This window comes from Tinamus guttatus, unplaced genomic scaffold (genome assembly GCF_059628265.1).
Source record: "Tinamus guttatus ecotype Peru unplaced genomic scaffold, ASM5962826v1 Tinamus_guttatus_pri_ptg000247l, whole genome shotgun sequence".
Taxonomy (NCBI): Eukaryota; Metazoa; Chordata; class Aves; order Tinamiformes; family Tinamidae; genus Tinamus; species Tinamus guttatus.
In genome coordinates, this window is record NW_028288781.1 from 3384112 (window position 1) to 3400970 (window position 16859).

General features: G+C 41.8%; 1 protein-coding gene across 3 annotated transcripts in view; it reads right to left on the reverse strand.

The window, feature by feature from the left end:
- The window catches only part of INPP4B (inositol polyphosphate-4-phosphatase type II B), a 233931-nt gene that overhangs the window by 162579 nt on the left and 54493 nt on the right, over positions 1-16859 (reverse strand). For all 3 annotated transcript variants that reach the window (XM_088526537.1, XM_088526538.1, XM_088526535.1), the window contains exons 3-5: positions 13096-13180; positions 4240-4464; positions 2464-2508 (exon numbers count right to left, since the gene is read on the reverse strand). In XM_088526537.1, the coding sequence (XP_088382663.1) occupies positions 2464-2508; positions 4240-4464; positions 13096-13180 (355 nt within the window). The remainder of the gene's footprint in view (positions 1-2463; positions 2509-4239; positions 4465-13095; positions 13181-16859) is intronic.

The following is a 16859-nucleotide window of genomic DNA, read 5'->3' on the forward strand; positions in this document are numbered from 1 at the left end:
TGAAAGGACATGAATTAAAGTCACTCCAGAGAACACTGGATGTATTGTGGTGCAAAGCTATAATTCATCACAATGTTTATTAAAATGTTATCTGAAGTGTGAAAAATGTCAACTTCCTAAGGCCAAAGATTATTTTTTTAAACAGGGTAACTACCTCCACAGAAGAGTCACTACTTTTTTTCTTAACATTTTATAAAGAAAACACTTTTCAGAGTGATACGGATACAGAATGGTATAGTAGCTTACGTATTGCAAAGTAAAATTAATTGTAATTTCAAAAAGCAGTTATCAGAACTTCAAACATATGAGATAAGCATTTAGATATTCTGTCTCTAACTCAGTCTAATGAATCAGGCAGTATTTCATAATACTGAAAAGCCCCTATGTTCTCTTTTACTTATTAATGAAGTCTACTTAAGGGATTTATTTATTGTCCAACTGAACACTAATGACAAAAGAGCTAGGAAGTATGATTATATGCTAACAGCTGTGGAGTAATTTCTTGTAGTTAAAAACATGTATATATTAACTGATATGAGCATTGTTTATTTGCATATATAAAGTTATACTTTATAAATCCCATTTCTAGTTAACTAACACACATCATATAAATAATACCTCTAACTTTGTCAATGTACTATATGCCATGATTCCAGGTCTAGAAGCATTTAATGCTTCACTCTGCGCGTCTGTTCTACAGCCTTCCTCGCAGACGGAGAGCTATGTACTCCCTTTCTCTCTGAGTTTCTTGCAGCTATGAACACTGCTTACATGCCACAACTCACACTTCTTATTCCTATAAATTAATAATTTATGTCAGTTTACCTAAAACAGCATTTGGCTGTATTAGCTCAAATTTCTTAGAAAAAACTTTTACATATACTTCACCAACATTTAAGCAGACTGTTACGGGAAAAGCAAACAAGTGAGCCTGTCCTTGCCTACCCAGAGCAAACAAAGTGGTCACACTCCCTCAAAACAAACACTTGTACGAGGCACTGCTTTTGTTAGGGCTTGGGGTTAAGCAACGGCATATAATAAGTCACTTCTAATTACTTATTGTTCAAATTAACACAGTTTGTTATGCTGTTTCGATACGGATGTTGGACAGAGTTGCTCAGCAGTGTAAACGAAGCCGTGAAGGGGCAAGCTCAGCCGAGCAGCGCCGGGCTCTCGAGGCCTCCCGGTAGGGCCGGAGCAGAGCCCCTTCCCGCTGCCGAGCCACGGGCCAGCGGGAGGGCACGCCGAGCCGCGCGCGCAGGGCGGCCCAGGCCAGCCACGGCACTCCCAGCACCGCCGCCAGCGCGAGGCACGGGGGATGCTGGCCATGCACGTGTTTGCACACACAGGAACAGTGTGTGGACTGTGAGCAGCTGGCTCGCTAGGAGAAAACCGGCACGCACGAGCTCACAGTACAGGCAGAAGGATGGCTGCTGCTGATAAACCAACATCTCCCATGCACCACTCACTCAAGAGGGGTTCCTCTGACGTCAGTGTGCTTCACATAAGCATTTAGTACTAAGGAGCACGTTACTAATAATCAGCTTTGCAAGACTATCTATGCTGCCAAATATCCCTGATATATAGCACAGACCAGGAATACCAGTCAAACCCAGAAGGTTTATACCATTACTCTTATTTAGACAGCAGACTTGAATTTATACGATTAGTCACAGAGCTGCAAAGTCTCAATCAATAGCACTGCAAGCAAAGCCCAGGAAACATCAATTCCCACTGGAAAGAAAAATGCCAAGCACAGACACGGACACTACAGGCCAGCACCTAGCAGAGCTCTGCCCACACAAGCCTGAGAGCTGTTTTATGGCACCCTTACGCTATTGCCTACGCACTGATCACGACGCTCCTCTGCACTGCATGGCCTGTGCACAGCACCTCGCTGGCCCTTCCCCGGGGTCAGCCTGGGAGATTCCTCTCCCTCGAGCACAGCAACGAGTCAGCCATGCCCCAGTATGTTGGGCAGCCGCTTCCCCTACACCAGGCCTCAGACAGGAAGGCCTCAGGGGCATGCTGCCAGGCTGCAGGCACTGCGCACCTCCACCTGCAACACACTGCCTGACTCTTGGCTTTAAGAAAAATAGACTCTACGGAAGTGACAGTACTTTTCTTTGAATATGATACAGTTTCTGGGAAGTTACTTTAAATCTCTTGGCCCCCAAATCAGTAACATATCACAAACAATATCCATATAAAACTAGTGGCAGGTTGGCAGCATGGTAAAGCAGCACAGCATTATAAAACTCAGATGATGTTTGGCAAATTCAACCAATCAAAACGTCAAAGCCAGTATTTTGAGGCCACACACACAGGCTCCTATCAACAGGCATGCTTTTTTTTTTTTTTTTTTTTTTTTTTTTAAACACATATTACATTATACCACATAACATTACATAGACAAACACTTCACCCCATCACAATTCCAAAGAAGACAAAGTTATATCTTACCAAGACTGAACTCCAGCTTTGGTTCATTTGCAATTTTCTGAATACCTTGTAACAGTAAGGAAAAAAATAATTAGAAATAATTTGATTTCAATTATCTAGCTTTTTACTATGCAGTAAAAAAGTAACCTAATTCATACATTGATACCTACTTGTCATTACAGGTGAAGTATCATTTTACATTAAAAACTCACCGTAAAAGAAATCTTTTCATGACTTACTTAAAGAAACCAGCTTTCTTGGGGAAGAAAAAAATGAAGATGACTTAACTACTCATTGCTGGGAAAGGACACTAAACAAGAAAAGGCCAGAATTCATGGCTCTCATGGATGTGCACTTTTAAGATTTTCAGTCAGAACAGTCATTCCATATTTGTCATAAATGTCAATTCTAACAGCTAATTTTAAATGAATATCATCACATTAAAAAGGAAACAAGAAATATGCTTTCTGAAAATACATAAATGGGGTTAATATAGTAAAACATTTATCACTGTTAACACTATTATAAATCCAATTACAACACGATTTTTAAAACAGAAAAAGCAAATGGAAAAGAAAATTCCTTCTGTCAGACTTTTCAGCAAAGCATGTAAACTGCTAACTTTCCTTTTCGGAATTATACTCCTACAGTGACTATTTTATTGCAAAGGGCATTATTCTGTTACAGGGTACAGGAGCAAAACAGAACTGCAAAACTAGCGAGCAAGAGAAACACAGGAAGGGCAAATACAGAGTTGTTCAACCTCCACAGGAAACTATGGGATAACTATGATATGGATGAACCTTTTAGAAATGAGATTGTCTTATGCTGACATCCATACATTGCCTTCAGGGAACATTACCACCAGCTGCCTGCCAATACTGAAGCAACTGGTCAGCTAGGAAGGCCTGAGCTGGTGGACCAACTAGAAGGCTTTTGTTAGAAATTCAAAAAATAGTTTATAGCTGTTCATCTTCCATGAAAACATGCAGAAAAATCATTTTGGTTTCACATTGTTCTTATTACTATAACTAATGATTCAAATCTGACCAGGAAAACTACATCTTAGAAAGGTCTTGGTCAGTAGAAAATAATAAATAATGCTTTCCCTTTTTCAATAGTTACACCCATTTCACTGACTACAAGTTTCTCAGAGTTGAGCCTTGCCACGAACAGTGTCAGCATATCAGTCTGCAGCATGTTTACAGCTTTTATGAGGATGCTGGACACAGACTCAATTAAGTAACTGGGCAACCGAAATGCAGTGTGTAATAGCGGAGCACAGCTCAGACTGCAGCATGCCAAGCATGACTCAACATACAGCTCCGTGCTTTCAGATTCCCAGGGTGCTTTTTTTTTTTTATCAAAAAGAACAAATCTGTGATAGTAACTTCAGTATCACTAAGGCTTCCTTCATCTATTTATCAAAGTTATTGGGCTATATTTCATACAGTAGCCCATGTAAGTCACAAAAGAGAAGGATATTTGCAACTAAATTTCTAAAGCTCATAAAACAAAAACAAACAATTGAGGGGAAAAACACAAGACAAATGTTGTACTCACACACCTGTTCCCCTGAAGGGTGCTATTTGCATATACCTAAATATATCAAGTAATGACATTTAAGAATAATTTTTATCAGTTTGCTTCCTCTACTACAGCACACTGTCAATCATCTACTTAAATGACAGTACAGAACCTGTTCGTGACATGATGGCTGACACGACCCGTGCTGCTTGTTGCACGTTTCGGGGCACTCTTGCCAGACTGCACAACAACAGGAGTGCATGCACTTACTTGTAAACTGCGGCTCTCCTAGACTGTCTGCTTGTGATGAAGGGACAAACGGCCGTGCTTCCTCTGATGCTCTCTCCTCTTTGACTTCCATGATCAGCCTCCGGAGCTGCTGAATTTTATTCCGCAAACCTTCCGAGTTTGCCTCTCCAAGTGCCACAGCCCAGGATTCGCAGTCTGGCTTGGATGCAGCTTCTAGGTAAAGATCAGGTTCTCCGCTCTGGAACTCTGCATTCAGAAAACAGTAACACGCTTTTCAGCGACTCGGATGCTGAGGGGAGATTCATGACAAGACAGATGTCACAGAGCTCAAACATCACGTCTATTTCTTCAGTCACAGAACCGGGCACATCAACTACCCTCTAGTCAATCCCCTGCTCTTCCCTGCTAGGTGCACTGAGCCTACACTATAGAGCCACCCCAAGACGAATAAACATATTGTTAAATCAGGAGCAGAATCGCACCAAAATGGGAAATCATTTGTTCGTTTGGGCTGTGCAGCTCAGCAGGTCGCTCTCAGGGCTGCTAACACATACAGGAGTGAACAGCTCCAAACAGTTCCAAACCCATACAGGTTTAGCAGGGGCAGCAGGCAGGCTTCTGACCGAGACAGCAGGATGCACCAAAACGAACGTGTGTCACCACTTGGGGCAGCCCTGCCCTTTGTGCCTCTCCTTCAGCCTTGCCGGAAGACATCTCTGCAGTCTATGGAGGTGATCTATAGCACGACAGCCCCTCTGTGCTCACCCAACAGCCTGTACCTGGGAGCTTCCAACCTCGTTACTCGCCACAGCTCTTGCTGTTCTGCCTAACAAAAGCCTAGTTACTTAATGACCAAATTTTCTAAGAACAAAGCAAAACAAAAAAACCTGAGGCTCCTAAAGGAAGGCAAGTAGTAGAAAGGGTCACATATTCAATTAGAATCAGCATGGAGGGGGAAACCCAAGTTCAAACTCTGTGGTATGGACAGCTCCAGAGTTGGAAATTCACTGTGGCTTTCATTGAGATATCCACAATGAAGATCCAACCAGGAAAGAAAGTGATCATTCTTTCAAAGATAATGACTTAGCGACATCAAACTCTTTAAACACCTGTATTTTATTAATAACGTGGGCAATATTCAGTCAGGCATCAAAGCCATTCTGACCCTAAGAAAAGCTGTAGATTGTATATTGCTGGATAAGACATAGCAATTAAATGCTGTCATATGCAAACTTTAAGAAGTTGAGTAACAAAAAGTGAATTTAAACTCCATTTCCTGGTTTTAGCACCTAACCTTGGGCACTTAGCCACATATGTTACTCTAAACTGGTTGGCACTTCATAGACTGAGCATCTGCCACTTGCAATTAACAGGGCTTTTATTGTTATGGGGGACAAAAGAGCCAAACCTCAAGCCTGGAAGCCTCCTAAAACTGCACTGGCACAGCACCCAACAGAGCTGGGACTGAGTTTGCCCTCTGGGGTGGAAACCAGGCAAACCCAAACACATGGCTGCAGGGGCTGATACCCGTTTGGACTGAGACTTCACAGAGCAGCTGGACTCCCCACTCAGGCAGGGAGTGAGACAACGCACTTCTCACTCCACAGGTAACTTAAGAAGTGCTAAATACAGATTCCAGCTCTTGCCTTTGACTGTGGGTCAGTTTGGAAAAATAAGGTAGCAGCTTCAGGTGACAAGAATATTCCAAAACCGAGGGAGCTGTAGGTATTAGTCAGATTCTTGCTTATACACAGAACCGACAGTTACGTTGTGGGACTAAAACTGAACAATTGGCCTGTATTGTTTATGAAAGATTATTTCACAGAAATTTCAGCTACAAGTTTTCATGTGATCTATAATTGCAGCTGAGCAATGGGGGCAGTAAACTTTAAAAAGGCTTGTAATTAAAAGACTTTTTAACTTTTGATGCTTCAGTAAGAGCCAAAACACCACACTTGTCTACTCCCCTCCCTTCTGCCACTGACTCAGATTCAAAATGTTATATTTACTTTAGTACTACCCATATTAAAAAAGGGGAAAGGCTTGCCACCAGCCAACACCAGGCATCCAAATTAATCACAAATGAGTTAAGCAAATATACACACACAAAAAAACACAGAAATTTAACAGTCTTCAAAAGTACATAGAGTTTTAATTTGATATCCAAGATAGCTTTGCTAAGGAAAGACCGGAGAAAAAAAACAAACCGAAACTCTACAACCGAAAGTCATATTTATCAAAATATTCTTTTTTAAAAATTTATTTTAAATGTAAATGGAACTATGATCCTACCTTGAAATAGTCTACCATTAGCTAGATAAAAGAAAATCTGCTTCAGGAGAAAGTCAGTGTTTTGCAATTGAAATCATGCTATTTATATTTATCTTAGCTGTGGAAATCAGCCCATCAAGCACAAAAAGCATACTGAATCACTTCGTACACAGGCAGCCAGAAATGGCTAGGGAAATGCAGTGGGAGTGGGCATAATTCAGTGTATTCTTGTCTAACAGGTGCCAGCACTGAGATCCGGAAATTCACTACTCCATCATTTCAGAACCCCACAGTATGCTAAAGTGAGATCTTCGGAGTACTCAGTCAGGTGACTTAAATTCCTAAAAGAATCTGAAAATATCTGGAAAATCACCACTGCAAATGGAAAAAGGTTTATTCTGTGCACTGAGCAGTTGGTTAAGTTATGTATTTCACATCCTGCTTCAAAGTATAAACCCAAGGAAGGAGTCTTCCTCGCCACAACTAAACACAGTATTTTTCTCTCAGAGCTTGTCGATTTCTTTGGCAAGACAAAAGAATCACCCTTCAAAAACAAATGTTTAACTTACCAACACAAAGGTTAAAGCAAAGTGTTACCCAATTTTGTATCTTCTTTCTAGTTATCTGTAAAAAGTCAGTCCAGCTACAGAAGTCAAAAGCTTTCACAAACTTCCAAAATCTTTCATAAAACAACCAAAAATAGAAACAGAGCAGACAGATATGAGGATATTGATGTCACCTCTGAGAATGCAGCAGCATTCACTCCACAGGTAAATTTGCACATATTCCCTCAAGATCACACTCTAACTCAAGATTGAGAAGCTTTGTCCTCAACTCCCTCCAAGATATCTACCCAGGTCATGGAGCTTAACATGAGCGCTTAAAAGCAAGAGCGTTGCTACTACACCACGTACGCCACCACCAGAGCTAACCTGACAACACGTGGAGACTCAGGTATTCCTCACATTTGTGTTCCAGGGATTGTGTTTCCCCCCGAGTCAAACGCCAGTCTGCAATCGCAATATAAGTAACCAGATATCCATGTGCTTCTCACCACCTCTGCTCTGTTAGACCCAGTTGAGTTGTCCTGCTGAAAAACTACCATCTCAGGGGAAGGCAACCAACAAGGTTTAAATAAAACAAACAAAAAAAAGGACAAAAATTCCTAATTCTAGGGCACAGAGTGGTCTCTGAGGGATACTTTGGTAAGGTGTGGAAGGAAAGCTTCCAGGAAGGCACTGCAAGGCCTCCAGAAACACTTTCTGTGTTTGCTCTGTAGCAGGTGGTCACAAGGCTTTGGACTCCAGGGAGGTGCACCCACTCAGCAGCTCTGCTCCGCATCTCTATTTAGGGACAGTTTTGCAGCTCAAGCCACCCAGCTCCCCCAGCACAACGCCACGCTCAGCCACCCTGCCTCAGCTCTGCCCAAAAGCGCACAGGAGCAGAGCCATCTCCCCACGCCACCAGCTGCCGTTGAGCTTCCCCTCGGCCCTGCTCGCCCTCCTCGCTGCTGTGCCACATCCCCACGCAGGGACTCCTGCAGCAGCAGACCTCGGAGCTGCCGTGCCTGCTTTTAACGCCCTTCCCCTACCATGTGACTAGGATTAGTCGGCCCAGGGAGGATTTCGCTCAACAAACTCTTTTACTTAAAGTTTCACCTCAAACTTCCTCCCACAGAAGCTAATGTATGAACCTACACTCCCATAGGATTTCTGATGCTCCAATAAGGAATTCCCAGCACCCTAGCTCAGGCAGGGCCACTGTCAAACAACAGAAATAGCACCATGTGGAGATACCCCAAACGCACCACACGCAGCCTTTTCCCCTCTAACCCAAGCTCTCTGCAGCACACAAGTGTCTCTTGGTGTTAGTCCTACCACCCTCAAGTAACTGCACTTTTTCCAAGGCTCATGTAATAATATTTATTTTTCTATCTCAATTTAACACTACCAGCTGTCTCTTCTGTATACCTTATGACACTAATATCCAAAAGGAACACCACTAAGAATTTTAACAACAATTTTGTTTTATTTTTAAAAATGCACCTGATGGGAAGTTTAAAAATATCTTAAAACTCTTGTGTCTAGATAGGGGGCAGGAGAGAAGCAACATTGTTTTGTTTTCAAGATCCTTCTCTATGACGTTAGCTTTTTTCTTAACAAGGCTTTATTGCTCTATTTTTACTAGGCATGTCTAATTGACAGGAAGGCTGACAGGCTGTGTCAAGCATTTGGTTTGCTTTATTTTCATTCATGAGAGCTGTAAGAATAAAATCATGTTGTACAAAGTAAAAGAAAGAAAATCCTGACAATATTTAAATGAAAACACACACTAAGCACATGGTGAATGTCATTATTTGAAGTGACAAGGACTTCTTTTCTGGAGGATCACTTTTCCCCCCATGCCAATATGTGAAATGAGAGTTCACAGCAGTTAAAGGTTACCTCTCCCTTTTCACATTTACTAGCAAAGAGCAATTCTGCGTTGCTACCTCAGCAGTGGAAAATGCCTGGGAATATCAATGAGGCCCTGTCACTCCAAAACATAAAGCGCCATCACAGCTAACCACCATATGCTGTAACAAAAGCAGAATGAAAGCTTTGATACGTAAATTATATCCGCAGGATATTTCTAATACAGACATCAGAGGTTTTTAATTCACAAAGCTGACTGAATTCTATATGCTGATGCATTTCATGTTCAAATTAGCAGTGATGAAATCATCCCACGGTTACTGATGATGCTCTGCTAATCTTCCCTTGAAAGTTAAGTTTCCAATGAAAGATACAGAATTTAATTAAAATTTTATCATCCTCAGTGTGTATATATACTTGCAATACTAGAACTAACTTAAATGGAGATTAAAAAGGCAATTTATGTAAGTCCCTACAAAAGCTCAGAGAGCTGGAGCTCTCTGAAATGAAAAGAGTATGCAATGTAACTTGGCTTCCCCAGGTTCATTACTGCAGCATAAAACTTGGTTTCTTTTAATAGCAGCAGCCTTTCACACATGCCAGGTACATTCTTCCTTTTCATTAAATAAAGGCCACACCTAAGGCCTAAGACAGACAGACCACACAAATATCTAAAATTCACAATGATATCTCAACAAAAAAGTTGCAGCAAATTTACACACTGTTACAAAAGGCAAAAGGAACCGCTTGCCATCTCACAGGTGTTCCTGCGGGCAGGTCTCTTGCCCTGTAACAGTCTACCTGATTAACTGGACTAGGCCCTTACACTCCATTCCTGACCATCTTCCTCTGTCCCTTCCCTTCTTCCCACGCCTCACCAGCCCTACCTGCATGTCAGGGCTCTTGCTTCCCTCATTCTCAGTAACAGACCACATGCAATAAGACAGTGTTAACACAAGTTATCATCTCCAAGCTCAGAACCTGAAATCTGACGAGATTTACAGTTGAAGAGAATGCTGTCCCTGAATGCAGACTCTCAGATCCAATATGATTTCATTTCATTGCTCAAATCCTGGGTGCATTCCCATCTGTGTTGTACATGCAGTATCACATGGAGCTGAGGAGACCGACACAGTTTGTTCTTCACTTTCACCCACATGACATCTGTATCGTGAGACTCGACACCACAGAGGTCAACTCCAGGCTGCTCTTTAGAGTTTCAAAGATTCAATGAGCCAAGCTCTAGTCATCCTGCACCAGAGAACAGTAACAGTGACAAAGAAATAACACTAGGACCATTTCAGTTCTTGGCTGTCCAAGCCTTTGCATCACATTCTTGCATCTTCTGTTCAAACGCTGACACCTCTGTTAGGGGACAACGCATGCACACAGTGAGACACCTGGGAAAAAATCCAACACAAAGGAACCCTCTCAGAGGTGGTTACAAGATCCAGAGACAGTTCTCTAAGTGTCTCTAATAACCTGTAAGAGACCTCAGTGCAGGCTTCAGCTAAGGTGCCTGTCCCTGCGTGACAAGCTGCAAGCGTAGCTGCTGTCAGCACTGGTTATTCAGGAGCAGAAGGCAAGCTAAGCAAGCTGCACTGCTCTGACACCTCAATGGGTGCTGGCAGTTCCCAGGTGCAACATCTTTGCAAGCAAAACCATCAAAATAGACTCTTCTCACATTTCTGCACATAGAAAATGAATCCTATCCATAAGAACTGTCATACTCAGTCAGATCCATCTCAGCATCTGCGTTGTTCCATTAACGGCAAGATGAAATACATACAAGTAACCAATGTACAGAACAATATTTTGCCCACTACATCTTTTCACTTTCCTTAAATGGACATCTCTTAAACCTTGCGTTGGACTGCTTGGGGACCACTGTGCTTAACAGCCACCTACAGAGCTGTCCTCTCCAACTGTGTGCTTTCTTCTGCACTCTGCTTATGATTTTAGCCTCCACAGTATCATGAGTCAATAAAGCCTCACAATATAATTAGATGATGCACAACAGATAATTAGAAAACTAGTGGATCAGAAAGCTCTTTCCTGCCTCCATCCTTTTAAGCATGCAATAAACATATTAGGGCTTTTTTGAATCCCAACAGTAATTCTGGATATATTCCAAGGACAGGATGGCCATTTTTTCATGATGTAAGTCTCCAGTAACAAAGATCTCTCCCCAATTTTCAGTTTACTTTTTTCCTTTTGTCCTCTCAACTTTGCTCTTTCCTACAGTACATTAAGTATTATTTCACTTCTTTTGGTATTTTATCCTCAGTCTGCACAGTGTATCACCTTCATTCCTTTTCAAGTTTTGTTCTTATTCTTCACAGTAGTCTGGCTTTCTTTCTCCTCTCCTGTCCAACAAATCTGCCAACCTTTTGTCCTTGCTCTCCAGAAAAGGAAATTTGCCAAGTTTGAAATCCATTTCTCATCATCTTGCCCGTCTCTTGCGCTATCTTCTGCCGCATTCCTTTGGTCACCCTCCAGGTATGCTCCATCATCTTGTCAGGTCCACATATCTCAAGTTCTCAACCATTTCCTCCTTTTGCCTATAATTTGTTGTTAGCTGTTCCTCCGAACACCACTCATTTCCAGCTACACTACAGATGTGCAAATTTTCTTTTAGGATGCTTGTCTCTTCAGTAACAGTTCCTATTTCTAACCATGCATGTCTTTCTTCCAGAAACATTCACAGTCTTTCTCCACAGGCAGCCCTTTAGTGCTTATTTTGTACTCCTTGTCATCTACTTTGTCAGTTTTTGGACTCGAAATCTGCCAATCTCACTGCCACAAAACTCTCCCATTTACGGGTTGCCAATATAACAGAATCCTGCCAGCTATTACAGCTGAAAGTCGGGAACAGCAGCAAACATTCAAGCATTATAAAAGAGCACCAGGAGGAGGGAGCTGGTGCAACTGTACTGTAACACACCACCTCAAAGCCAGTAACCACAATTAACAGATTAGAATCAACAAGTGCATCATTAGAAAAGACTCACAATTCAAGAATCAACAGTAATCATTAGCTATTTTATTGCTAGGTCAAGTCATACTCCTCTGAGAAGTTTCTGATGCAATACCTCAACTTCAGGCACAAGACAAGATTTAATTCCACCCCTGAAAAGGCAGAACTTTGAGGAACAGAACAAAATTCACAGAGACACAAAACCCACAGCAAAAATCCTCAATCACTGCCTTCTTAAATGCAGCCAAATACTGAGAATTACTTCGGCAAGTGATAGGAAAAAGTAATCCTAACTAATGTAAGATCAATATATTAGCATAAACAAATTCATGTCAAAATAACATAACTAATACTCTTCTTGAAATGGACTGCGGATTAAGGTACTTATAAAAGAAAGAAGAATTGCTAATAAATGACCATCAAACCCACAAAGAGCACAAGAGAGTTTTTCCCCCACAGCTAGCATTACCAACTTCTGAAAACAAACTCCAAGAGCTCTCAGCTACAGTATGCTATTTAGGCATGACCAAACTTAGACAGATGTCTTCAAAGAATCAATGTGTGCTTTTCATGTGTGCTTTTTCATATATACACATATATATTTCAAACCAAGATACCCAAAATATTTGTGAACTAATCTCCCTATATCATCAGATAGGCATTTTAATGCATGCTCTGTAAGCACACTGTTGGCACCATAGAATAAAAATTTTAAAACTCAGTGTTAGACAAGCTGATTTTGAAGAAAGATCAAGTGATAAAGGTTAACTGAAAATTGCAAGTTGATCCTATGACTACAAAACTTGGCCACAGTTATCAGTCATAAACAATTTCTAATAAAACAATGTCTAGTTGAGTTGTTCTTGCAGGGAAAAGTAGGTATTGGCATTCTCTGCAAATAAGTCTTCCCACTAAAATAACAGTTCCAATTGCTATGAGGGGAAAAAAAAAACCCTGTATTTCTTCTAATGCTTCTGATGTTAAACAACTGTGAACAAAGAACTGATAGGAGACAAACACAAGAACAAAAAACATGGCCTTTAGCGCTTGCTTTTCAGCCATAAACACAAGTAAGATTTAGGAGGAGGCAACAGTTTAGCACAAGTGTTTAGTAAATTGTTTAACAAATTTTCCAAGTATGGCATTTTGCTGCTTTTGTTCATCTGACAGGAATACAAAACACACATTGAACACTGTAAGCTGCATCTTACTTACTGAGCACTATTGAAACATGGGCTTTACTCCTGAACTCCACAACGCAGCACCGCTCCAGAATTACCACTTCACAGGCTTCCCCAGTCTACAAGAGATAAAGATGACAAAACGTTAGGGTTTGGATCCCAACAGGGCAGCCCGTCTGTCGGCGCGCACCCAGCCAACACAGGCGGCAGGGAGAAGGGCACCAGGGCAGATGGATACCAGCATTCCCTAATTACCGATCTGCGCCATCCTGCCCCGGCACAGTAAAAAGACTATATGGAAAACTAAGAAAAAAGTAGAACTCAGCAGCTTTTTCTTGTTGTTGTTGTTGTTGAAGTATTCGACGTTTAAATGCCAGCTTCATTCCTAAACAATTCGGACAAGTTCATCTTCTTCCAATTATATTTACTGCTGATGTCAAATTCTACTCAGGCAGTAGGATATTTTCAAGTGAACAGATCAAATACCCTAAAATACATGGACGTCCAACAGACATTTCTATTTTCATTTAAAAAGAATTCTTTACCATTACTTGGAAGCAAATGTTGTCTCCGGCCATGCAGCTCAAGTAATGTTAAGTGGCACAGACAGCTTACAGAGTGCAATGTGATACAAGTTACCCATAACCTTCCTCTTGGGAATGCTCTGTCGCCAAGACATAGACTCTCCTTTTAGCTTGAAGTATGTGACTCATTTTTCAGAGGAGCAAAACTATCAATCACTCCCAAGTCATCTCTTGTTTTCTTGAAGCTTTTAGCATCCATTTTTTATCCCTAACATGTGGCAGTGACTAAGTATAAGAACTATACCCCTATACTCTTCCTCACTGAGAGATGAGCTACACATCCCCGAGCTCATTCCCCATTGCCAAGTGATTCTGGAAGGCCTAAAGTAGTATTTTCCTTTCATGTTTCTTCCTCCAGTACTATTTGATTTCTAAAACCTTGAGCCTTCACTTCACATACTAAACACATAATGAATGACTTGGATTTTGTTTTGTTTTGCTTCACACTCCCCCAGCTTGCCTGCTTCCGCTCTGTTATTTATGCAGAATTTAGAGAGGCTGCGAACTCGGTCTACCAGAACCAGGCTCACATTTTTGACAAGTTTCTAGTTAGTCTTTAAATGGAACACCTGATCCTGCACTTTCTCACAAAGGACCTTTTACTCATCTAATGGCCATGGCCTTTTCACAAGAAGGAAACTAGAAAAAAAACTGATGCCGTTAAGTTCTAATTTTCAGAGTACCCGTTATTGAGCAAACACCCTGCCAGAAAACCCTTATTTGAAAATGAGGCTAACACACGCAGATTCCTTCAAGAGAAGCAATCTGTCAGAAAAGGGAAAGTTATTTCAGAAGGTTACAAAGGCCTGACAACTGTGAATGCAGGAAACCCTTAACTGAAATGCTTCTCTGAAGAATTTTTTGTCTTTTTTTTTTTTTTTTTTCCCCTCCTTCCCTGAAGCAGTAGCACATATCAGCCCCTGGAGAAGGGACTCTTCCCTCACCAACATGCTCCAGAGAGCCTTTATTCCGCGAGCTAACGCCAGCACACACTGGGATGCACACCAGCCCCACAAAGTCAGCAGTGTCCGTGTTACAAGGTTATTCCCACAACTTCAGGAAGAGGTCATTAAAGACAGAAGGAAAGTAGCAGTGGGGAAAATAATTGAAAGGAAGGGTTTTAGCTAGGAAACAGCTCATCAAAAGGGGCAGAGAAGATCCTCTTCCTTACGGAGGTCTCCGGCTGGCTTCTCTCCTCAGTTTTTCCCAAGTATTTTGCATTTCAGACAATACTGGGGCTGTATTTTGACCCCTTCCTTCAAAGCAGCAGTCTTTACTAAACTAATTCAATTCCCACATGCAAACTCCATCAGTTTCCAGAACAGAGAGAGGTGTTGCTTTCCACAAAGCAAACCCAAAGTTTGGACAAAGAACAGTAATTTATGTACACCACTGTACACTATTAGTGCAAGTACTCTCGGAAATACATTACGTAAGTAATACATGACCACTTTTAATGAACTATTAGCCCCCAAAATGCACCAAAAACAGGGAAAGGAAATGAAAGAACAGTTGTAGCACCTCATACATAAGTCAGCAGTATGATGCTCCCAGGTTTAATCGATTAATGCCTGCCCAAAACAAAGCGAGGTGCTTAGAGCTCTCGGCTTTGCTCTTAACAACACTATTTCAGCCATGCACCTCATAACCAAGTGGCTTATAAAATGCAATTTATGGTTCAGTTTCTGATTTCAGTCATTTGCACCTGAAATACTCAGGCTTGCAGTGACCACAGAAGATGCAAGGCCCTGGAAACAAGGCCTCTAACTTGCACGCCAGGCTAACCTCTCCAGCGCTGCAGAGGCAGGTCATTCACAAGGCAGGTTCATGAGAGGCAAGAACATGTTGGCAGCTTATGCTGATACTATTGGATCTGTAAAGTTTCTACCATTACAAGAACCTTGCAGCAAATAAGACAACTCTGCAACAGAGTTAGAGGTTTGTGAACCATGCTAAACAGGAGGCTTTAGATATGGTTTCTTCTCAGAGATGCCATTTAATTCAAACTTCATTATAAAAGAGTAAAGCCATCTCAGCCAAACAAAACTTCTTATAGTCAAGATGAGCTTGTTTGAGAGATATGCTGAGTGATACTAAGCGATTTTAGTAGACTTAATAAATAGATATATCTGTTAATAGATTTGCTTAAAGTGATTTCTTGGCTATAATGACTGCCTGTGTGAGAGAACAGTAAGATGTGACATTTTTCTTGAGAGAAATAGAGTAGGAAAAAGTTGACCTTAACATTACCTTAAGGCTCTTCTATTGCCACCTTGAGCATGCACGCGAGCAGAGGAACACCCAGCAAAGCTATTTTCAGAAACTCGCCATCCAAGGAGTTGTCGGGTAACACAGAATCAATGCTAGCAAAATTGTTTCAGCCTTTAAGCTTTTTTGGCACTTCTTGCTTGTGGCTAGAGATCAGCACTGCTTTCTGTTCAGAGCTTTTCAGTCACAGGCCTTCTCTTAGGGCATCTAAATTCAACTGCAGAAGTTCATGCCCTTGCAACTGAAGCCATCCCCGTTGTTCTCGCTGTTTCCCCTCCTGCCCATTCTGCCTTGCTCTGCAGATCCTTCTGTCTTGTACACAGCGTGCTGCGCTCCCTTCTTACTCAATCTTTTTCTTTTCTTTCCAATCAATATACTGGCACATCATTCTGATTATTAGTGAAGTAAAATTCAGTAACACAGCATATCCGAATATAATTACGAAGTTATACGTGCAATTTTACAACTGATATCTTGCATTATAGTATATTCTTTTGGGAAAAGAAAATATACACATACAAAGTGACCACGAGCTCTCTAGCATCACTTACACGAACATGTACCAGGAACGCACAGGATCCCTCTTTGTGGTAGCCTCAAGTCTCCCAATTCTGCAAAAGCAGAAGCTCAAGAATGTGGCTCCACAGAGGCGAGCTTCTGTTGGGACCTGCACCGGGTTTCTGGGAGCCGAGCTGGGGTTACAAGACACACACTCAACATGAGTTTAGGTCTTGCTCCGTTTATTTAAGGCAATAACAGCAGTTTTGTACAGTCTCACCTCGCCCACGTGGCGTGCACGCACCTCACACAGCTCCCTATTGGCTACAGCCCACCTCCGTGCACACGTATCATTGGCTGGCGTTCTGTCTCCGTGACCTCCCACCCGGCTCACTGCCCTCTTGCTACCGGGTCAAGGAAAGGGCAAGGGCAAGTCTCCACCTGAAGG